At 40.3% G+C, this 25,139-nt stretch overlaps 1 protein-coding gene across 3 annotated transcripts; it reads right to left on the bottom strand.

Moving 5' to 3' along the window:
- Nucleotides 1–5,972: 5,972 nt before the first annotated feature.
- On the bottom strand, nucleotides 5,973–24,505 carry SLC26A2 (solute carrier family 26 member 2). Of its 3 annotated transcripts, none has more exons than XM_058543881.1 (4): nucleotides 24,416–24,505; nucleotides 13,583–13,759; nucleotides 10,875–11,609; nucleotides 5,973–9,388 (listed from the first exon to the last, which is right to left on the bottom strand). In XM_058543881.1, the coding sequence occupies exons 3-4, from the start codon at nucleotides 11,577–11,579 to the stop codon at nucleotides 7,859–7,861; spliced, it is 2,235 nt and encodes a 744-aa protein (XP_058399864.1). In that variant the 5' UTR covers nucleotides 11,580–11,609; nucleotides 13,583–13,759; nucleotides 24,416–24,505; the 3' UTR covers nucleotides 5,973–7,858. The 3 variants fall into 3 exon arrangements, with proteins under 3 accessions (XP_058399864.1, XP_058399883.1, XP_058399874.1); XM_058543900.1 differs by having other exon boundaries at nucleotides 10,875–11,604; XM_058543891.1 differs by lacking the exon at nucleotides 24,416–24,505 and adding an exon at nucleotides 23,700–23,952.
- Between the last annotated feature and the right edge of the window lie 634 nt (nucleotides 24,506–25,139).

Genomic DNA, 25,139 nt, shown 5'->3' with positions numbered 1-25,139 from the left:
TCCACCCTGTTACACACCTACTCCTTCGCTAGAGACTTTTTGCAGCCTATTGATAACCACAGGCCATGTAATTGACCTGAACAGATAGACATGCTCTGCAGATGAGCCAGTGTTAGAAAAATAACTACCTACCAAACATATCCATGCTTGCAATAATCATATATTGGATCTTATAATAAACTCATTGCTGGCCATACAGGTTCTAAGGATGAAGTACATGGCCCTACCTTCAAGGAGTCCAGTTAGTAGAGGAGATAAAGAGGAAAAAATAATAAGAGTGGGAAATGCCATTTTAGAGAATATGCAGAGAATATATAGGAGTACAGAGACGGAGCCTAAAGGAGCCCCTGCATGAGAGAAAAGCAATTCAATAGGAAATATTGCCAAGAGCATGGGACATTTAATGAGGACTCAGAGGGAGGAGTAGGGAATTAGGCATACGGGGCTGGGAGGCAACGCCTGGCAGAAGGAACAGCGTATATAAAGGCCTGGGGTATTAAAAAAATAGCCCATTTGGGAACAGCTAAGATCAGAGGTTGGGATGTCAAGCAAAGGATGTGTGGCAGGACAAGAGGATGGAGATGTAAGCAACGGCAATGTTTTTAAGGTCTGGTTGGCTAGAGAATTAATTTTGAACTTATCCTGAAAACACTGGAGAACCACTTACAAAAAGTAAAGGTCAATTTTTTTTTTCTTAGAAAATAATTGATAACTATTGTGGAGGCCAGGTTGTAGAGAAACAGATCAACTCGTTAGGCTGTGGCAGTCCTGAAGAGAAATGATGAACACTGAGGGCAAGAAAAAGATGTTAGATTTGAGAGATTTACCAGGTACATGGATTTGATGTGGGAGTTGAAGAGGAATATTCTAGAATTTCCCAGGTTTCTGGCTTGAGTAGCTGGGTCATGCCATAATCAAGATAGGTTAACAGGTGAAGAGGAGTTTGGGGGTATGCTGCATGTAAGGTACCTCTGAGCATCCAGGCAGAGCTGTCCAATAACCGCTCTGGAGACTTTATATAGACAGATATGCTTATTGGTGTTCTAGAAAGGTCACGCCGGAAATCACGTTTGGCTGCCATTAGCATGCAGATAATAAGGCAACTGAAGCCATAGATGTGGATGTAGTCATCTGGAGAGAGCTTATAATGCAAGATGTTCATGATATGGGGTTCCATGAGCCAGCCTTTTTATAATCATGTGTGTATATACATGCACATGTGGATATTTCATCAGTCTCAACTAGACCTGAAAATAAAACTTAAGCAGTGGTGCTAAATGAGGGAAGAGGCCAAGGACACAAGCACTGAAAGAACAGATGGGGAAGCAGAGCCCTGTAAGGTGGAGATGCTAAAGAATGAGTGTTTGAGGCATTTCACAGGGCTCTGGATCCCAGATACTGCATGTAGACAGGGTGGGTGCACAGGACAGTAAGACGGGAAGGGCCCTTGGAAGACCAACTCCTTCACTCTCTGGGGTGGGTATGAGCTTAGGGGTAGCATACCCAGGGTTACAGGAGTACTGCAAAAGGAAGACTACAACTCTCCTTAACCCTATACCCACGCTCCCACTTCTTCCAGAGCTGAGAGAGGTAGGAGGAGGAGGACATTCAGGGAGAGGCTTCATGGTGGCACAGATTATTCCTTATGAAGTGTTATGCTCCAGTTAGGAATTCCACTCCCAGTTCTCTTAGTATAATGTGTTAGCTTTAATTTATTGATGGGAAAAATGTGGCTTAAAATTCACTTATCAAAATTCAGAGTTAGGACAGTGGTAAAACATGAGCCAGTTTTGGGTTTTCTGATTCCAATCTAGTATGGAATAGGAGCCAGGCAACATGAGAACTGAAAGGGTCCTCAGGCAATCTAGTCCTCCTCCCCTCTTCACTGATGAAAAAATTGAGTCCCCAAAGGATTAACTGACTCACTCAGGACCACAAAGCAAAAAAGAAAAAACTGGGTTTCTTTATGCTTTACCGCTTTCTATAAGGACAGATCCTTTTGTTATGGTTGGGAAAATTAATGAATGAATCACTCTCCAAATGTAAAGAGATGGTATTTTAAGCTTACTGGGGTATTTTAAGCTCAGTGGTGACCTAAATGTGTTTCTAAGTTAGAAACCCCCCTGCAATTAATTTAGACACAGAGTAATATTTTATTAGCACAACAATTTATTAGCACACAAATGAAATGACACCTCTAGATCTCAACACATATAGGATCTTACATAATAAACATTATGAGCATATCCTTCTAGAAGAAAAGGATCTGCTATTAACCAACTCCCCATCTCCTGCAATAGGCTGCAATCCATCAATAACTCATCCTCATCCCATAGAGTGAGGTTAAGCATGAATTATGTGGAATAGCATCAAGGCACTTGATTTAATTAAAAAAGATACACGTGGTATAAAACATGTTCCTACAAGTCATTAGCCTTCAATAATTGAAAAAAAGGTAATATACTTTTTTTAGTGAATAGACAAGACAGAATTTAAGTTCATTCACCTATCACCCTGATATTGTCTTGATTTGTATATAAAATTTCAAAGGAGACCCAAAAAGGTAGTGTTTTATATAGATTGGTTTGTTCACACTAACTGTTGAGAAATCATGGCAGCATCAGAACTCAAACAGTAATTTGCCAACTGATTTGAACTGAAAAGGCAAGAGCTGTTTGACTCCAAGTATCTTATTTTAGGGATGGGAGATGGAGTGGGGAAGAGAACTTCCCTATAATAAGTTTATTAAAGCTGCAGTTAAAAAGCCTTTTTGCCTAAGGCTGCTTGTCTGTCTGCCAACTAAAAAACCTTCAGTTAGAAATTTTGTCATTGGTATTTTGTAATAAGATTGTAATTATTTGGCCTTTTTCAGAGCCATAATTCAAGTCCAAGAAAGGTTATAGAAGGTTCCAGTGTAGACTCACAAACATGGCATCTCCAATAAAGCCATTAAGTGTCCCTCACTATTCCAGTTTTCATAATTCAATGTTATCTCCTTCCTATTTTACATCACTAAGAGAAAAACAAAATACACACCAAAAAAATCCACTATTTAGTATACTGTTTAACTTTCCTAACTGTATTTAACATGTTTACCTTAAAATTACAGGTGCAAAACGCTATAAAAAAATAGTCCTTGTCAGGATAAAAATTGCCTTATAAAAATAAATCTCCCCCACTCCCACATCTAAATTCCCCATTCCTAAAGTTACTAACATGTTTTTTAACTAAAATGCCTTTAACTTACAGTATTTCAATAGTGTTTTACTTTAATAATAGGCTATGATAAACCAGCTGGTGTATTACATTGGCCTCTTCCATTAAAATTTTCATTCTTGTTATTAGCACTCAAATTCATAATTTTATTCATGATTATCTAAAATCTTATACAAAAAAAAAAAAAGCCAAATTAGTTCAAAGCCTAAAATCTTTCTAGATCCAATTTCCTCCTCTTTGCAGTTTTTTAACCCCAGTTCAAATAAGGCATGACTAGAACAGATAAAGAAAACATTAAAGGGAAAAAAAAAAAGAAGAGAAACATTAAAGAACAGAAAAACTAAGCAATGTCTAAATCCTATCAATTGGGCTTTTACCATGTCACACTGGAATCATTCCCTGAATAGACCAGGGGCATCCATGCCTCCTTGTCTGCCCCAGTTGTCTGCCTCCTGCTCAGACCTCAGTCCAGACTCAGCTCAGCCCCTCCATAAAGCACCTCCAAGTGCCCCCTGTGTTACCTAGGAGAGTTACCATATAGCCCACCTACTGGATTTAGTACCATAGTCCCAGCACCTGGCCCAGGGCCCTAGACTCCCGCGTGGGTCCTCAGGAGGTATTAGAGGTATTGTCTACATGGATGCAAAAGAACCTATGGCTCATCTATAGCAATACATAGAGGAAAACAATTCGTTAAAAACTTTAATAAGGATCACAGAGCTTTAATTTATCATCATAACTTCTAGATTCAATTTAAGTTCCCAAGAAATTCACTGCAGCCCTTTCTCATTTTTATATTAAGATCACGGCTAACACTCAGACAATGTGTTCTTAAATGACAAATTACTAAGAGAATATATCCCTGCAGAAAATTACTGTTCTTGTTAAAATGTAGTCATTAGCATTAGAAAAGTCTAATGAACTCATCTAAAACCCTAACATATTTAAAGATCACCATTTACCATACTGTAAATTTACCAACAAATTTTGGCTTCAACGTCTACTATTGTTTAAAAGCTAAGTCAGACTATCCAGATCATGTTTTCCTTTGATCAACTTAAAAAAAGTAATTGTCAACTAGCTGTCAATTTTACCCCCATCAGAGGCACAGAGAGTACTACAGTCACTCAGTCTAGTGCTCCAGAGTAGATCAGCCTGGGCTTTTGCCCCAGCCCTGGCTACCACTGCTCCTCAGCTCTGTCAGCTTTGCTGAATCTGTGCCCCTCCCCTTCTAGAAACAGAACCCAGGTCTGACCTTGCTCTCAAACTAAGGTGTGGCTCCTAATCCTGATCTCCCTACTGTCGTGTGGTGCTAACCAGGGAGTGGATCCTATCAACTGAGTCCCTCTTTTCTCCGGCATTTGGTCAAGGTAGTCTTTTCCATGGTCTATTCCCGTCACCCCTCTCTTAAATGTTATCCTTGAATGTTATCCTTAGTCTCTGTGCATCGGCACACTCCATCCCTCTGGTTGTAACAAATTTAAAAATAAGTAAAGTTGGGGGGCTGGCCCGGTGGCATACTTAAGTTCGCGCACTCCACTTTGGTGGCCCAGGGTTCACGGGTCAGATTTTGGGCGCGGACCTACGCACTGCTAATGAAGCCATGCCATGTCAAGCATATATGTCTGACATATAAAGTCAAGTCAGATGGGTATGGATGTTAGCCCAGTGCCAATCTCCCTCAGTAAAAAGAGGAGGATTGGCAACGGATGTTAGGTCAGGGCTAATCTTCCTCACCAAAAAATAAAAATAAAATAAAAAATAAAAAAGATTAAAAAAAAAATAAGGTTGTAAGACTTTTAACCATCAAGAGTGTACACACTACATTTCAATTAAATGACCATTTTATGATATTCAGAGTTTTGTACATTTGTCAATAAGCAATAAGAAAATGCTTCATTTAGACTCTAAAGTTTAGAGTAAGCAAGATATTTTTGTATCAATAAAGTGTAAAATATCACCTGATGAACTAAAGTCCAAAGCCCTTGAGCAAGAAACCAAATGAAAACTAGTTTTACTGGTGGATTAGGCTTTGGTTTCAGGTTTGATTCCTTTAAATATCAGCAATAAAAAAATTTTAACAGGGGCCAGCCCCGTGGCACAGCGGTTAAGTGCGCAAGCTCCGCTGCTGCTGACCTGGGTTTGGATCCCGGGCGCGCACCGACACACTGCTTGTTGGGCCACGCTGTGGCGGCATCCCACATAAAGTGGAGGAAGATGGGCACGGATGTTAGCTCAGGGCTGGTCTTCCTCAGCAAAAAGAGGAGGATTGGCATGGATGTTAGTTCAGGGCTGATCTTCTTCACACACACACACAAAAAAATTAACCATGTATAAGTTTAGGCAGACCTCAACCCAAGCAGAGAAGGTGAGATATAAATTCTAGAGAAATCTTAAATGGTTTTACAAATGGCTACCAGAAGCAGAATCTCTTGTTTGTTTGTTTGGGTGGGAGAGTAACAAACCAGAACACAATTCAAGAATTTGCTAATTGCATAAAGCTCCAGAATTTTTTATATCCATGTATGGACAGAAATGTCAGGAAAAGGTCAAATCCTGTTACTCTTCTTCTAAGGGACTTTCCAAATTCTTTGGATTGACATTTTTTTGCTGTGCTAGTGTTTGTTAAATTATAGAGTCATCTTGAACATGTACTCATTACTCTGTTACATGGCATTAGACATTCATAATGGTCTGGATTCAAACCTGGCTTGGAGGAGGTACAAGGGGGATTAAAAACAAATGACCCACCAAGATACTGTGATTTTACTGTTAGTATTCATAAGACTGGACAGAAAGGGCAAATATTGGCTAAAAACAAACAAAACACAAACAGCAGATAGCATTTCTGCAATTCTAGACTTAACTTCTAAAAGGATGTCAAAATTCAGGACACTATTACATTTAATCATGATGTTAATCACCTCAAAGATAGAAATCCAGCTTTTCTACCAAGAAACTGCTTTAACAACGGAAAGACATTTTCCATGTAAACAGACGGGCAGAACTCTACCAACAGAAAAGCAACACTTGCAGTTTATGGATCCAACAAGAAAGCTAAATATGTTTAAAAGTGTCCTACAAGTATCCCATTCCAATAGATGTCCTACACATAGGGTTTGCTTCTCATAAATAATTAAACTGTTTAGAATGCAGCACGAGGTTAAAAAATTACATTGCACTTTTGCAATTACTATTTTGTTCGTTTTAAATGGTGTGGCTAAATGTTTCAATCTCACATAAATTAGTCTCTTGGTCCTAACTTTGGAAAACCTAGTTTTTTTCTCACCTATCAGCTCCAGATACAGAACTATAAGCTTTCAATGATGGACATTCTTGCTTTTCAAAAGGAACTATTCCTGTAGCCACAACCTGTGGCCAGCTATCATAAATAATACACCCACAGAACTTGGGTTGTATGAATGTGATGCTTCTAAATCCTCTTGCATAATAATTTTAGGTGGCCTAAAGAGTTAAAAGCTGTCATTGTCATCAATATTTATTGTACATCAACAGAGTGCATGGCAGTAAGCATTAGCTTTGTTTTCACTAAAATATCTACAAATTAATTATTGATGTTCTTTTGGAAGCACTCTATCACTTTTATTGGTTATAATAAATTTTTCTTGCAGAGTAAAGATGAACAGTAGTTTCTATTTGAGAAAGACTCTTAATTCCCAGCCCACCTTTGCTAAAATGCCATGGGAAGGAAAAAAAATTCACTGCTAAGTAAACAAATTCTTATAGGAAACTGTCAATCTGTTTTTTTGCAACTCATCCTCAACAGTTTGCCAAAAGCTCATTTAAAATGCTGTATAGAATTGCTGAGTCAGCATTCTGCCTTCTGTCTGGCAAGCTTGTTACTGGTAATTAGACACAGCAGTTTAGGACAGAGTCCATAAGAAACACATTACATGACTGAAAGCTAAAATAGAACTTAATGGTAGAGAAATACTCAGAAACAGGGACAGATAGAGATCACCATGAGCAGACAGTGAGGATTCCCATTCTTCTTGCTGATTAGGAAGAGCTCCTTGCTCTTACCTACAGACCCTAAACACAAAGGCATGACTAAAAACATCAAATATATTACAAAGAATGTTCTGTATAAAGAGAGGCTGGCTGGTAGGATTTCACAAACCAGCTCAGCTGTCACACTACTGATGAGACTGTGTCCACGGTTCTCTGCTTTAAGGAGACCAATGGTGCTTTCCTATTAAAAGCCGGAGATCCTACTGCCGTCTGGGGAGCAAAGACTGGGAATAGAGAAGCACAAGAACAAACTTGTCTAGTTATTACCTTGTGCTCCAGAAGCCTCTTGGCCTGCTGGTACATGAGCAGACATAACATTCTTTCCCTGCCTCCTTTCCACTCCCTCTCCAAGGAGCCATGTGAAGGTGGTTCTAGCACTTCTCATGTAAATGCCAGCTTCACCCCTTTACCTCTGGAAGAAGGAAGAGTCCAAATGCATATCTCTTAAAACAGGATGATGATTAAGTTTACAGTTCAATTCAATAGATATTTACTTAATTGCAAGAATACCTCATATCTGCAAGAAAGCTTGAAATCACAATATTTTCTTCTTTTTGATTCTGCCTTACTATAAGCTCTGCTGCATTTGTGTATCTACAAAGGACATCTACTATCTCAATAAATCACTGGAAAGACTCAGACCATTGGGAATACATATTCCTTTCTGATTTTGAGATTCTTCTGCAAAAGCCATCGCTTCATATACACTATAAAAGAGAAGGTTTTCTTCCTCATTTTTGCAATACTGTCCCCGGGCCAGGGAATCCCTCACAGAGGGATTGCATTGAGCCAGCAGAACCTGGATACCAATGGCTTCATAATCTCTGCGAACTTCTTTCAGTGTATGGATCCCTGCTGTATCTAAAAACTGTATTGCACTGCAGTCAATCACTATGGTATGGAGCTCCAAGGGATCACAGGAAAGTTGCACTGAAACTCCGTCCTGGATTCCACTGAGAGTTACTGCTTCCTTTTTCATCTTTCTCTTTGCTGCCTTCTTCTGAGCTGCCTTTACTAATACTGGGTTGAGAGTTTTTTTGTATAAAGCAGATTTAAAACATTCTTTGTTTATGTAGTAGAGAGGGGCTACAAAGCGGAAAATCTTGATGCCCGGCTTAGCCTGAAGGTTCTTGTAATCAGACATGGATTCAAAGATTTCAGTCTCTTCCACCAAGCCAAGCAATGAAATCTTTGGCTTCTGAGTGCGAAGAATGACACAAAACATAGAAAAACAAACCCCAATAAGCAGGCCTAATTCAGTACTTATCAGTGCAGAGGACAGCATAGTAACAAACCAGATAACCGTATCCATTCTGCTAACCCTCCACATCTTGGGCAGATCCTTAAATTTACGCAGGGCTCCCCGGAGATTTACAATAGTGATCACAGCAAGGACACTTTTCTGAAGGGAATAGAATAAAGGAGCTATTACCAGGAGGACCAACAAAAGAACCAGAGCTGTCATTACACCAGAAAGCTGAGTTTGGCAGCCCGTTGATTCTTTAACCAACGTCTTTGCAAGAGCTGCGCTAGTAGTAAAGCAGTGAAAGAAGGAAGGGATGATATTGCAAAAGCCAATGGCATACATTTCCTGATTAGCTTTGACTGTGTAGCCATGTTTCTTGGCAAACATCTCAGAAAGTGATACAGTGATAGCAAAACCAATGATAGAAATAGCTATTGCATCTACAGCCACACTAGGAATTAAGTTCCAGTCTGGTGCTTTGGGTGGCATAAACCCAGTGGGAATATGTCCAGCAATACTGGTATTGTATTTCTCATTTAGTTTTCCAAAATGAGAGGCTAATGTGGCTGCCACAACGACAAAAAGTTCAGTAGGAACTGGTGCCTTAAGCTTGGACTTGAAGCGTTCATTGAGTTCTTTGGTTGGCAAAAGAACCAAAAGGCACAAAAGGCTGGTGATGAGGTCACAGACATTGGTCTTATGGATGTTTCTGAAGATATGTATCCAAGTAGTGATGAGCGAGCCCACGCCATTACTCCGAGGAAGGCTGAGCCCAAGGAGATACTTGGCTTGAGATGTAAGAATAGTGAAGGAGGCACCAGTGACAAATCCACTCAGCAAGGCATCTGAGAGGTAGACAGAAACAAAGCCCACTTGAAAGAAGCCCATCGCTACCTGAAAGGAAGGATATATAAGCGTTAAATATAAATGGAAAAGCTTCTAATCCTGTATTACCCAGGCATTCCTTTGCATGGAGACATACCATCAGAGCATCACAGAATGTCAGCTAGAAAAAACACAATCATGTATCAATCCTCTAATTTTACATAGAGAGAGTTCATTTTACTGACTCAGAAGGCTAAGCAACTTGCCCAAGGTCACACTGTTACTCAACAGCCCAGATGAGACAAGAATTAAGGATTCCTACCTTCTTGTACAATGTTTCTTAAACTTGAATAAGGTTCAGACCTCTTTCAAAAAGAAAAAAATTCTCAAGGATCCATGAGAAATCATAAAAACTCAAATTGGAAGAATTCTTCTAATTAAAAACCATGTGTTTTCTTTAAACTACAAATTATTACCATAAAAGTAAAGTTTCCACTGATAAAACCAAAAATTAGATTCACACCAAAATAGAATCACACTTTTGAAATTACAGAACTCTCTTTAATCTAACCTTATATTGAGAAACTAGTCTCATCCAGTATATATGTGCTTATGCCATACTGCTTCCCATATTAATTTGGCATCCTCAAAGATACAACTTTTTTATTTCTTTGTTTTTTTCCTCTTCCCAATAATTCTTCAGAATTCTACTGTGACATTCCTCATTCTTGGTGAGACATACTAACAAAAAAGCAAAAATGGACTCTGAGGAGCACAACTCTTCTGCACATCACCCCCTTCTCCCTTTCCTCCTCATCCAAGCACCAAATCAAGTGAGCGACTCTTCCCCTTCCCTTACTGGTTCCAAATGCCTGTAATAGGAGGTTTAATGCTGGCACTAACTCCTGGATGCCAAAAGGCAGGGGCATGACGATAATGGCAGATTAATGGATTCTACGAGAGACCCAAGAAGAATTTCATTTCTACTCCTTTCTCTTGGCTGATAATATGAAATAGTGGTTCTCAGCTTTTTCCCTCCCCAACAGTCTGAGAGAACTATTTTTGGTGAGAGTCACTCACTAGGAGCAGCAACTCTAAAGGAAGGACGCGGGGGTCATCTATAGTTTCAAAAACACCTGCACTCCTCCTCCCCAACCCCCATTCTGTTACCCTCCCGCCTGATTGTTAATGCTGGCTCTGCCAATAACCGACCACACAAGCAAACCAATGTTTCTCAACATATAAAATTAAGGAGTTATACTAGGTGGTCTGAGGTCCCTTTCTGGTCTAAATTTTTACAACCAAATAATTAAAATCTGACTGACTGAAATTCACTGGTTAAGAGGCAGCCTAGGGTTGAGAAAAGAGATGCAGCCTTATCTTACCTGTGGAGTCAAACCAGGCTTTGAATTTTGGCTCTACCCCTCACATATCCTGAGCATTAAATAAATGACAGCCTTAATTATTATGATCTCTAAGATCCCCCACGGATCTGAGATTTCATGTATAGTAATTTCTTTTGCCAGAAACCACCACTTGTTCCATTGTTTCTTACCTGATAAATTCCAGCCATAAAGGTTACAGTGCTGCCAACTTTAATTGCATAGCAACTTTTGTCACATGTCCTGTCTGATGTCTGGTTTAATGATATGCTCCCATTTGAAACCATCCCTAAAGAAGGGGCAATATAGACAGTGTCATAGCCAGCTTTGTGTACTTCTCGGTCAACCACCTCACCAATCATAAGGCACAGTACTCCAAAAATGCCCACAGAGATGTGACGGGAGGTCCCCAATAGGAAATAAATGATGCTGGCAAAAAAAGATGTATACAGACCATAAATAGGTTCTTGGCCAGCCAAGAGAGAATAAGCAATGGATTGGGGCACCAATAAGATGCCCACAATCAAGCCAGACATCACATCTCCTAAAATGTTTTTCTTTAGATCATATTTTGGGAGCCACTGCAAAACAGGAAGGAAACCAAAAATCATATTTTTTGCTTTGGTTGGACTACACTGGCAACTCTTCTGTAGTTTTTTGATGACAAATTGCTTGCAGTTAGTATTTGATTTCTCTTGAGGCTCCATATGGATCCTAGGATAAGGTCTGCATGGATCACTGGCCTCGAATTGCTTGAAGTCAGTACTTGATTCCTTTTCAAGCTCCGGATGGATCCTAGATGGATGACTGTATCGGTCATTTCCTTCAACTGAGTCCTTGGGTGAAAGGTCACGTTGCTCTTTACTTTCTGAAGACATTTCTGGAGACAGATGCTTCAGCCTCCTACCCTAAAGAAAACACAGGGTTAACTGATTAAGTAATTCTCAGTGCTCACAAAATTTAACAGTCTTACTTATCACTCATGAGAATTAAGAGTTCAGTTTTGGGGTAGGTATCTTATATTCACTTTCCTTAGTTAAGCCTCATTTGTGAAAATGGGGAAAAAAGAATCAGACCATAAACATCCAAGTCAAAGCAAAGAATTCACTGGCTACAGGACTTCCCAAGAATATGCATCATCAGGGATTCTTCTCCATCTCTGCCTGGCTCCCCCTGCAGTTTTTTCTCCAGAAGAAGTATCAGGGTGGCCTGTCTCCTCCTTTCTTTATGCTATCAACGGTCTTCTCTCCAGATTTTTCACTCCCAGACATACTGCAAAACAAGATCTAGTCCCAAACCTTCACCCCTACCTGCAAGTCCCTGAAACAAGGAAGCTGGACCCTTTTTTTGGGGGGAGAGGTGCCCCTTTTTAAATAACCCACTAATTGTTGAAAATAAACATAAAAAAGAGAAAGAGAGAGACAGAGTAAAGATACATGTTTTTTGAAAACAGAAAGAAACTAGAGCAAAATGCATTTAGGTCTTTGAACAGCACCCCCTTGCTTGGTAGGAAAGAGGAGAGAGAAGTTAAAAGACTGTTGAAGCAAACAAATGTCACGAGCATGGGGTGGGCTGAGGGGGTAAGTGTCTGATATATGCTCTGAAAAGCTTCCATCTATTCTACTTTATTCTAGTATAGAGTCATATCTGCCCTGTGGGCAGGGCCCATGCTCATGCAAAGAAACATTCACTTTACTATTCTAAGTACATACTCTAAGCACAGGCTGAATAGAGGACTAATGTTGCCCTGCTTGTCCACTTGGAGGGTAACCAGGTGATCCTTCATCTCTGGGTCCTTAACTACATAACTGGTGCCATAGGACCTACCACTAAGAACCGTAGGAAAACAAAGAAGGTAAAACTAACCAAAAAGAGAAGGAATGACAAAAAAATAAGTCGTTGTAATAAGAGTAAAAAAGAGGAGGAAAAAGAAACAGGCTCTCAAAGGAACAGAGTATAAACTATTTACTAAATACTTCACAAATGAGTGTCTTTGTGATGTTATTAGTTTAGCTTAGAATGGCCATCCACCTCTCTGCCTGTCTAGATCCTAACCATTTTTTTTTTTTTGGTGAGGAAGATTGGCCCTGAGCTAACATCTATTTCCAATCTTCCCCTTTTTGCTTGAGGAAGATTGGCCCTGAGCTAACATCTGTGCCAATCTTCCTCTAGTTTGTATGTGGGTTGCAGCCACAGCATGGCTTGACAAGTGATGTAGGACTGCACCCAGAATCTGAACCCGTAAAGCCTTGGTCACCGAAGCGGAGCACACAAACTTCACCACCATGCCACCGGGCCAGCCCCAAGATCCTAACCATTTTTAAAACCCAGTTAAAATGCTCCCTCCTACACAAAGCACTGACCAATTTCTCCTAGCTCCAATGAATCACTATACCCTCTGTGTCCCATTGCATTCTGCACCTCCATCATAATACTAAGTACACTCTTGTATTAGTTATATAGGAGTCTCTCCAGCTCCTAGAGGAATGGACATCTGGTTCCTCACTGTAATCATCAATGAATATAATATAGTAACTCTGAGATAGCAGGCTTACACAATGTTTGAATGAATGAAAGAATAAAAGAAGAAACAAATTTATGACTGTAGCCAGCTAGAGATAAAATATATTAGACAGAGGACTCAGGAAGCTTCCTGTTTTGGAATTGACAGAAAATAGGCCCTTGTGAGATTCTATAAATCTAAGGTTACCAAGATGCCATTATCCAGGACCCATGACCTATTCAAGAACACAAGATATGTGAAAGTAACTCACATTAATTTTAAGATGAAGGATCATCCCACTGAACAAGAGTAAAATAACAGTTACTTTGGTGATCTTGTTAAGTAGGTAAGGAAGGAAAGATTTAGATGACCACTTACCCTGAGCAAGTCAATCAGATTGGTGGATACACACAGCAGGTCTTCACTCTTCAATGCAACCTGTCTATAACTCTTCTGACTTCCTACTTCAGGCCAACCTAGTCTGAGTACATTTCTTACGCCCTTCTATTTTGGAACAGCTCTTGGTGATTTCTGGGTCAAAAGCCTTTTCCAAACCTAAGATATGCAAAAGAGGCATAAGAAAAAACTAACAAAATCCATATCTTGCCCTATATGGCTATTATCTGGGAAGGAAAAAGATAAAAATTAATACTTCTATCATCAGTAAACTTGACAGAGCCAAAGAAGGAATTAATGAAACTGAAGATAGAGCAATAGAAATTGTCTAAACTGAAACACAAAGAAAAAAAAAGAATTAAAAAAAAACCCAGGGGCTGGCCCAGTGGTGTAGCGGTTAAATTTGCGCACTGTGCTTCAGTAGCCCGGGCTTCGCCAGTTTGGATCCTGGGTGCAGACCTACTCACTGCTCATCAGGCCATGCTGAGGCAGTGTCCCACACAGAGCAGCTAGAAGGATATATAACTATGACATACAACTATCTACTGGGGCTTTGGAGAGAAAAAAGGGAAAAAGGAGGAAGACTGGCAACAGATGTTATAGCTCAGGGCCAATCTTCCTCAAAAAAAATAAATTATCCCTTAAAAAAAATAATTAACAAAACCCCAAAAAACGATAACAATAATGTAAAAGAACATTTGAGAGCAGTGGGACAGATTAAATAATCTAACATATGCATGATTAGAATCTCAAAAGAAGACAGAGAATGGGCAGAAAAAATATTTGAAGACATAATGGCCACGAATTTTCCAAAATTAATAACAGACATCAGACTATAGATCCAAGAATCTCAGAGAATACCAAGGAGGACAAATATAAAAACAAAACAAAACAAAACCCCACACCTACACACATCATATTCAAGCTACTGAAAACAAAAGACAAAGATAAAATCCTGAAGACAGGCAAAGAAAAAAACACACATTACATACACAGGAACAAAGATAAGAATTATAACAGACTTCTTATTGGAAATCATACAAGCCAGAAGATGATGGAGTGATATTTTTATCACAGAAATATAATTGTCAACCCAGAATTCTATACCCAGAGAAAATATCTTTTAAAAGATGAAAGAGAAATAAAAACTTTCTCAGATAAACAAACACTAAGAGCATATATTACAAGCAGACCAGCACTACTATATATACATATACCAGACAGAAACTCAGGTCTACACAACAACACACAACAAAGAAAGAAAGTCCAGGAAGTGGAACAAATGAAGATAAAATAAAATCAATTTTTTAATTAAAAAAAAATCTTGAATTGCTCTAAAAGATAACTGTCAAAGCAAAAATAGGAATACATTTTGTTTATAGCATATACAAAATAAAATATATGAAAACAAAAGCACAACGAACGGGAAGGGGAATTGTAAAGTCTTACCAGATGTGAAGTGATGTAATATTATTTGAAAGTAGGCCTGATTAGTTAAAGATGTATATTGTAAACCCAAGGGTAACCACTAAATTTTTTTTAAGGTATAAATAATAAGTCAATTGTGGAGATAAAATGGAATCATAAAAAATTCTCAATTAACTCCACAGAAAGCAGAAAAACAGGAAAAAAAGAGACCAAAAACAGATGGAACAAAATGAAAACAACTAGCAAGAAGGTAGAGTCTAATCCAAATCTATAAATAATCACGTTAAATGTGAATGGTCTAACATGTCAATTAAAAGACAGAGGATTGTCAGATTAGAGGAAATAAGTAAGACCCAACTATATGCTGTCTATAACAAACTCACTTTATGGGCCAGCCTGGTAGTGTAGTGGTTAAGTTCACACACTTCACTTCGGTGGCCCAGGGTTCGCAGGTTCGGATCCGAGGTGCGGACCTAAGCACTGCTTATCAAGCCATGCTGTGGCAGCATCCCACATATAAAGGGAAGGAAGAGGATGATGGGCACAGATGTTAGCCCAGGGCCAATCTTCCTCAGCAAAAAGAGGAGGATTGGCAACAGATGTTAGCTCAGGGCTAACCTTCCTCACCAAAAAAAAAAAAAGAAAAAGAAATATACAGATAGATTATAAATTGAAAAGACTTGCCCAATTTAGTAATTTAGTTAGCTTGTAAGTGACTCAGCCAGGTAATAAAATCCAGATTTTAGGATTCCAAGAATAGCTCTTTTTTGAGCATGGTACTATTCCTACCACCTATCTAATTAGCTTCCTCTAACTACACGTGCTTCTAAACACTTTAGAATTCAGCTACCCTACATATCCCAGTTTCACCTACTTGCTACCCAAAATAACCCAGCACTGATATCTACAAACTTGTACTTAACTCTCCTTTCTCTATACTCATAGCCATGGTCCTATTCCATCTTCAGCTCTCCAAAACTTAGGTTATTCACTCACAAACAGTTCCAGAAATGGAAATGATTCAGCCATCAGTCTGAATCCAAAAGCTATCTACAGTCTCTTTACCTATTTTACTCACCCCCTAAGATTCTCATCAAAACTATTTATATTTTTTCTTTTTAAAACCCAAAACATTATAAAACTACATTAAAAATTATCTTTAAATTGTAGGTATGACCTGCATACAAATTAAGCTCCTTGAGAGCAAGCTCCATTCTGGTTCATCTTTGAATCCCCCAAGGTATCCAGGTATATGCTTTCCAAAACATGAACTAAAATGTTTGCTAAACAAATAACTCAAATACAGAAAAAGGAGGATGCAAAGCAATATTTATTTTAAGGTGGAAATACCTACTTTGGAACATACTTTTCAAATATCCCTTTTTGCACAAAAATTCTCTCACTTCCTCAAGCCTGTAATTGCGTTCACTTTTAGTATTCACCAATTGCTTCATGAAAATTAATAAATTACAGTGTTTATCCTTGGAATATAGTCTACAACCAGACTTCCATTTTAAAAAGGCTGGAATACAAACTATACATTCAATAAAGTTCAGTGAAACAGGATTTTACTGTATCATCTAGGCTAATAACCCCCTTGATTAACAGCAATAATTGAGAGTGGACTGACTCAAGAGGAAAACACTTGAACCTTCCACATTACTCTTCCACATTATGGGAGGAAAAAACCAATAAAACATTTTTGAAAAATACATTTACACACGCAATATTGAAGTATAATGGCAGTACAGGCAACACAAAAGAAAACACATCTCTGTATTTTCATCTTTAATTGGGCACATGCAACTGTGACTATCTAGAAAGTGGTCTTATCCAGGTGACAAACAGCAGCACTGGCACAATTTCCCATGTGAATTACTGAGAGTCTAAGAGCACTGGACTAGAACAGAGGGACAGCTCTTCTATATAAGCCTGATAGTGGTCAGCTAACTTCTATTTGAAAATTTGCAGATATAAGTGAAACAATGTCTACTTTTGGTAAGCAATTACAGCATATAATTTTAACTAATAGTGCATATAAAACACTTTTGCAGTTTGTGAAAGTGAAATGCCCTTTCAGAGGGTGATAGTTTTCAGAGGGGAATGGTCAAGTCTGAAACATAATGGTTCCATATTCATGCTCTGCTCTGTGTATGTGTGCCACAACCTCACTGCTAAATAAAACTGAAGCTGCCAACTACTATCATCATAGCATCTAAGCAGGGGAGAAATCTGCAAGAGCTGGAATAGTTTAGAAAGTCTTCAAGGGAAGAACATATCTCACCTGGGCTCTGAAGTCTGAGTCAGAACTGAAAAGATGAGGAAGACTAGGAAAATGAATGAGGGAGAAGAAAACACAAACAGCAACAGATCTGAGGTTGGAGGAAAAGAAGCAGGAATTAGAATGGTATGTTTAAAGCAGTGATGCATGTGGGAGAGGACGCTGCAAAGGTACGTGGGGGGATTCTGGAGGGCCCTGGATGCCAGGTTAAAAAAAACAGACTTTAATCTGCAGGCAGTGTATAGTCCCTGAAGGTTCTTGAGAAAATCACTTACTATATCACTCATTTGATAAATAATCATGTATTATCTTATTACTTCTTCTGGTCTGTTATTTAATTAATTTTTTCTATTAAGCAATTAATATTTTACTTTTTTGCCTTTTATAAATAAAAAATAATTTAAGATTGTTTAGAAAAACAAAACTAAACCATAAAGCGGTACAACCAAGACAGAATCTCCATTTACACGGTCCTATCCTCCAACGCACTGTTGTCAGACAAGTCCAGGGAAGATCACAGCATTGTAAGGCCCAGGGAAGCCAAGGATGAGCAAAGGCTTCTGTATTCATCTCCATCCCATTCACAGGTGCCTGCAACCAGGATGGCTGGAGCCCAGGCCACTGTCCAAGGCCCTTGCTCTAGATTGAGAAGTTAACACTGTGAGACTGGCCCCCTGAAGGAAAAGGAAGGACCGACTCCCATCAGATGAAAATTCAGACTCATCTTTGTTCTGCAGGCCTATAACCCTTGCTTACTTCACAAATATTAAAAAATGCCAACAAGCCTGCCAAGGCTGGATTAATTAACTTTTCTATGTGAGCTCCTACACACTGGTTACTGGTTTTCATCAAATCATAAACATCTATTAAGCGCCTACTATAAGCTAACCACTGTGCTAGACACAATGCATCAGAACCTAGACCCCAAAGCTAGGAGTCAATCTTTCCTTTCCCTACTCCCTACTCCCATATATAATCCATTAGTAAGTCCTGTCTGCTCCACCTTGAAGAACATACCTGTCGTCTACCTACTGCCCAAAGTATCTGGAATCCAATCACTTCTCACTACCCTCCATCATGCCTCACCTGGACTACGTAATACCCTACAATATCTGAATCCTGCATACCTCTCCACCCTCATTTCCTACTGGCCTTCTTGCTGTTCCTGGAACATGCCAAGTTGATTTTCTTCTTAGGGTCTTTGCACTTGCTCAAGTTCCTTTGCCTGGAATCATCATACCCCAGATCTTTACAGGCCTCTTCTCATCCTTCAGGTCTCGGTTTATATTTCACCTTCCGAGAGAAGCCTTCCTTGACCATCCCAAATAACATAATACCCCCCACTACATCACTCTCTAAACCCTTATCTGGCTTTATCTTCTCCATAGCACTTGTGACTTTTGAAATTATATTACATATTTATATATTTTAAAAACCTATTATTTATAGTCTTTCTTATATGTACTGTATCCCCAGTACCAAGAAGAATGCTTAACACATAGTAGGAGATCAGTAAATTCTTGCTAAAAGGAATAAGAAACACAGTTTCTACCCAAAATCAGTGGGTATAGACAGAGCTCTGAACAGATAAACTATAACACTCTAAGTTTCATAACAGAGGTTGGCATATTCTGAGTGAAGAATAGCTGCAGGCCAATACAAAGAAGTTGCAAAGGAGATAGGAAAGGAAACTCAGGCAAGTGAAAGGTCCCAATATAATCCACGACCCAGGAAAAAGTCACCTAGAACGCCAGAATCCTGGAGTGAAGCTGCAGAGATAAGACTGGAGTGAAAAGTCAGTTCCTTACGTAATCCCAAGAAGCCTGGACTTGTCCTGTAAGCTGTGATGACACAGGCGTAAACCCCAAGGCAGGGCAGGGATGGAGGAGGCTTGACGTTTCAGTGGTAAAACTTAGACAAGAGATGGTGCTTAAAGCAGACGGACAAATCTAAGATGAATTCTGAGGTAGACTACACAAAAGGAAGGATGGTGTACAGGAATATGGAGGAGGAAATGGACAGACAGTCAGCAAAAAGTGTGACTTCAGGTTTCATAGGTTTGAGATTTCTATAAGCTACCCAAATAAGGATGCCCAGTAAGCAATTAGAAATGGGGGTCTCAAGGACAGGAGAGAAGCCAAAATTGGAAAAATGGGGTGGGGCAAGGGTACACAGGTCATCAGTATATAAATGGTATCTCATTCTTCTCTGAATTCCTGTTGTTTAGATGTTCAATAAATGTTTGTTGAATATATACTTTATCTTCCCAACTAGATTAAAAATGATTCAAGGAGATGTTTTATGCTTTTTCTGTACTCTCACAATACCTAGCATAGAACTGGGCACACAGGAGGCACTTAATAAGTAGTTTGTGATGGATAGCTTGGTTTTTATTATGAAAAGTTATTAATATATTATATATTTATATATTTATTTATTTTTATATAAATTATATATTTGTAATTAACTTTGACTTTTAAAATCTGATTTTTGTTTCTTTGAAAAATAATTACTACACTGCTGGTGGTACTGTAAAATGGTACAACCACTGTAGAAAACAGTTTGGTGGTTCCTCAAATAGCTAAACTATATTAGAATTACTAGAATTACTATATGACCCAACAATTCCATTCCTAAGTATACATTCCAAAAGAATTGAAAATACGGACTCAAACAAATACTTGCATGCGAATGTTCTTAACAGCATTATTCACAATAGCCAAAGGCGGAAACAACCCAAGTGGCCCTCAGCAGATAAATGCATAAACAAAATATGGTATAAGCCATGCAATGGAATATATTCAGCCATTTAAAAGGAATGAAGTTCTGATACTCTTCATCTACAAACAAGGATGAACCCTGAAACCATTATGCAAAGTGAAACAAGCCTGACACAAAATGATGAATATTGTATGATTCCATTCATATGAAATATCTAGAATAGGCAAATTTATAAAGACAGCAAATAGATTAGCTAAGTTACCAAGGGCTAGGGGGAATGGAGAGTTATTGCTTAACGGTCATAGAGTTTCTGTTTCAAGTTTTGGAAATCGTAGTGATGCTTACACAACATTGTGAATATACTTAATGCCACTGAATTGTACTTAAAATTGTATTTACTTAAAAATAGTAAAATGGCCAATTTTATGTTACATATATTTTAACATACACAAAACCAGGAGGAGAGAAAGCAAGTATAGCACTGTAGGTTCTTATACTGTTCATGAAATGGTTTATCGCTTGAAGGTAGACAGTAATAAGTTAAAGATGCACACTATAAACCCTAAAGCAATCCCATTAATAACAAAGGGTTATGGCTAATAAGCCAACGAAGGAGATAAAATGGAATCAGAGAAAATACTAAATAATCCAAAAGAAGACAGAGAAGAGGAAATAAACAGCAACCACATAAAATAACCTAGATCTAAAGTTTGTGGAAAACTTGAAGTCTTGACAGTAACCTAGTATGTGAACAAGTCATCTACCAAAAAAGTCTCTTCTCTTAATATGGAAAAATCTCAGTTAAACTGGGCTGGAGTAGGTGTGGACTGTGTAGTTTGGAAATAATTTTCCAGTACACACAGTGCTTGTAAGCAATGGAACCATGACTGGAACCAAAGCCTGTCTGATTCAAACCCATTCTCTGTCTCAGGACTGCTTATTTTAAAACTTTTCAAATCTTCAGAAATGTTGAAAGAATGATACATGGAACGCTGGTATATTCACAGTTCACCTATTTAACAAATGAACAATTCACCAATTGTTAACGTTTTCCTACATCTGTACTTTCGCACTCTCCATATACACAGGTTGGCTTGTTTGGGTTTTTTTGTGTTTGTTTTTTCCCCTGAACTATTTGCAAGCTGCAGACACACTTCAGCTTTAAACACTTAATTGAACCAACATTTTTTAACCACTATGCTATGCTGCCTGTTCTTCAAAAGAAGCATTCATTAACTACATGAGAGCAAACCATTTGGACACACTCTTCAAAAATCTGCAATGGCTCCCCACCTCCTACTAAATATAGCCTAAAAACTTCAGTACAGTCTTCTCTCTGTGAACGAGCCTAAAACTGCCTTTCTTTTGGTTCCTTCCATGCACAGTGTTCCAGTCACTAATCCATGATATATTAAGCATCCTTTGCTCCTCTGGGCCTTTATGCTAATATTGTTCTTCAGTCTAGGATGCCTTTCCCTTCTATCTCTATCATCTTGGTCCTTTTTCTAATCCTTTAAAGCCCACTTCAAATGCCAGAGGATAAGGGGGCTGAAACTTCTTAGGCTATGCTTCCCCAACATATTACATATAATTATTTAGCAGTTAATTTTACATGTCTCTCAAACTAGAGTTTACATTATAAGAGCAGACACCCAGTCATCCTCGTTTCTACAAAACAGAGCACCTAACATGGTGCCTCACACTTGGTGTGTATGTCTATACATCTGTGTTTACTGAAATGAACAAACAGGTGAAGTTTCAAGTAAATACAATGAAGACAGTCTTCCTTATTTTCCAGTTACCATAACGACTAACAACGTTCATTTATGTCTGTGGTGCAAAAAGAACCAGCACCAGTAAAATAAGCACTATGACATGCTTTTAGTATAACACCCAAGACAAAATAATAAAATACCCAACAGGAAAATAACTTAATGCAAAATTGCAATCAAATAATTCAATAGTTCCTTGCACAGTAATTCACTGCTTTCAAAAAGATTTCAAATACATCTCCCATTTGCCTCCTCAATAAATCCGAGAATAGAATATGAATTCCTATTCTCCATACGAGGAAAATAAAAATTTAGTCACTTGGTCAACTGGTAGGACCAGATTCTCAAATCTCATCTTCCAATTTCCAAGCTTAGCTCACTTTCTAAAATACCACATGGCCCCCAAATTTGTTTCCTTGCTAAGAGGTCTTAGGAGCTGGTTCAAAGCAATACTTTGTGGCCAAGTTCTCAACTCATTCCTAAGTCCACTAGTAATTTTAATAAGTGAAGGTTACGAACTGCTTGAAGCCAGTTTGATAAAAGGATTAAAAATGAAATTACTTTTATCTTTCATATTACACACATGCATGGGTAACATTTTCTTTTTCTTTTTCTATTGGCACCAACAACGTAAAATTTACCTCTACAGCTACATTTGGGTTAGAACAATTAGCATCCGAGACAAGCCTCAAACAAGCCAAGCAGGCTCCTGCCTCCATCGACGTTTGCTACTGGAATGCTACTCCCTGCTCTGTTCTAGCTTTTCCCGTCGCTTCTTTTAGGTTTTGCTCAGACGCTGCCCTCATCAGTTACTTCCTGGACACAATATATAAAATAGCACCCCTGCTGCCACCATGCCTCCCTCCTGGGCCCACCCTTGCCTTACACTCCTATCCTTTTTACTTCGCTTTATTTTTCTCCCTGGCCCTTTTCACCACCTCATAATACACATTTTTTTGTTGTTGTTAATTGTCTGTCTTTCCCATAAAGGTAGTGACTTGCTGTTTTGTTCACAGCTGTATCCCCTGAATAAGTGCTTAACACGTATGTGTTGATCGAATGGATGAACAATAGTTTAACAGCTATGTGGTAAGCAAAAAGGAGTTACCCCTCCCCCTCCACCCCCACACACCATAACCAAGCATGTGCCAAGAAATTATAGTTTGGCAAGAATCTGCCTGGGGGTTTATGCTTAATGAAAGTGATGGCAATGCTCAAAAATCATCCCTAGTAAATCTAATCTAGATCTCTCTAAAGCCCTGAATATGTCATCTCCAGATCTTCCCCTAGGAGGCAGCACATTACAGTACAATGATATTCAAATACAGAGACATTAAAATGCAGATTCTTGGGCAAATTCAGGGATGACATCCAAGACTCAGCACCCTGGGTGATTCTGAGCCAGTGAGCTGAGGGCCATACTTGGAAAATCACTGAGGATGTTCTGGAGTCAGACAGCTCTCTACTCAGATCCCAGTTACACTCTTCAACAGCTGTATGGCACAGGGTAAAAAAAAACTTCACTTTACTCAGCATCAATTTCTCACCTGTAAAATGGGGATAACAAGACCTAATCTGCAGGGTTGTTGCAAAGCTAACACAAGTAAAGTGCCCAGCACAGTGCCTGGCACACAGCATTTGCTCAATAAATGACAACTACTAGTCTCTGTCCCTTGAGATTCCTGAAGGAAAAAATGGGCTCATTTCTTTCCACCAGGTTTCACTCTCCATTTCTTACTGACTCAATTTTCAAAAACAAGAACTTCTGCTTAACTCAATAATGGATATCACATTAGTTCTAGATTTCCCATAAAGAGCCCTGGGGACAAGGAGGAAATAAAAAGGTACCAGAATGGGTGCCAGAAAGGAGTTTAAGTCCTAAATGCTTCTAACTCACCATGGTCCCCAATCTGTGCAAGGAAAGAGACCAGCGTGATAGTTGATGAGTTCGGGAGAGCTCATAAGTCCTAGCTCTGCAAATGACTTGCTGTGTAATTTCAGGCAAGGCCCTGGCCCTCTCTGTGTCCTTTGAGTGTTCCCATCCATCCAGTGAAAGAATTTCAACTTAGTCTATGAGCCTCGAAGAAGTACAGGTCCTGATTTGTACTTAACCAGGTGTGTGGTTTTAAAAACTAAGATAATCAAGTCCTTTCTTGTGTCCAAGCCTCAGTTTCCCCATCTGTCCAAAGGGTGGGGGGGTGGGAGGGCGGTCGTGGCTCATCTCCTTGGTCCTGCTGCCAGATATCTGGGTTGAGACGGCTCGTCGAGGACTGGGGCCGAAGAGCAGCACCGTTATCTGCGAGAGGCGGGGGCGCTGGCGTGACGTGTGGGGTGGAGGGTGGGCAGCCCTCGGCCGGAAGAGCGGGGTCTGGTCACCGGGTGGGGAGGTGGGGCTTTGACACTCGCCCTGCCCCCGCCGAGCGAGGGCTTACCCCATGCACGCCCACCTCCCACGGCCCGGCCTCGACGCCGGCGGCTACCGTTGGTCCGGGCTTCCTCCCACCATGCCTGGGACACAGGCCAGGGCGACCCTTGAGGGGCCCGCTGACCGCGACCGCGTGGTGGCCGGCGCCGCTGCCTTCCCCCTTCCCGCGTCCCCGCCCCTCTTCTCACCTCTCGGGGCCGGGCCGCCTCGCGCGACGAGGCCCCGTGGCGCGTCCTCCGCCGTGGCGGGGCTGAGAGGACACGGCGGCGCGGGCAGAGGCAGCCGGTCCCGGGCCGGCCTCCTTTTAACCGGCCGGTCCTCTTCCCCGCCCATCGCCCGGCCCCCGGGGGAGGCGGGACACGGCCGGGCGGGACCCGGGAGCGCGGACAAGTACCCGCCTGGAGGTGCGGAAGACGACTCCAGCACTAAAGCCCGCCGTGGCAGTCACGTGGCACCGCGGCGAGCGACGCGGCCGCCAGCCAATGACGCGGCCCGGAGCGGCGGGGTTGCCGCCCCCTGGCCGCTTTCCCCCTCGCGACTGGCTGCCTCGGCAGAAGGGGTCACGCGGCCCTGATGCTTAGGGAGCTTTATCCCCTCGCTCTGGGCAGCGATGAATCATCTGCGAAGTGAGCAGATCACAGGTTCCCGGCCTTGACCCGGATTGTAGAGCGAGGAAAACGGACCAAGAGAGACGCGGAAGTGCTCCACCCCGCAGCTGTAAGGGGCTCTGCGTTTGCGAGGGGCATGGTCTTTATCTCAGACTCCTGGGCACCGGGTTCCCTCCCACCCCATTTTATAGATGGGGAAATGGAGGCCCAGAATGGGGAAGGGTCACCTAGGAAGTTAGAGGCTCTTGCCCCAGTGTAACTTATTCTCCACCGAAGGTCACAGTAGCCAGAGGCTCTTTTTAAA

The sequence above is a fragment of the Diceros bicornis genome, chromosome 1 (assembly GCF_020826845.1).
Source record: "Diceros bicornis minor isolate mBicDic1 chromosome 1, mDicBic1.mat.cur, whole genome shotgun sequence".
Taxonomy (NCBI): domain Eukaryota; kingdom Metazoa; phylum Chordata; class Mammalia; order Perissodactyla; family Rhinocerotidae; genus Diceros; species Diceros bicornis.
Note: the sequence above shows the minus strand (reverse complement) of the source record. Positions and strands in the feature narration are given on the sequence as shown.

Bases quoted from the DNA above. Each gene is read 5' to 3' on its own strand.
- SLC26A2 (XM_058543881.1), bottom strand. From the start codon at position 11,579: ATGTCTTCAGAAAGTAAAGAGCAACGTGACCTTTCACCCAAGGACTCA. The intron at 9,389-10,874 runs GTAAGAAACAAT...CCTTCCTTTCAG, and splicing joins TTATGGCTGGAATTTATCAG to GTAGCGATGGGCTTCTTTCA.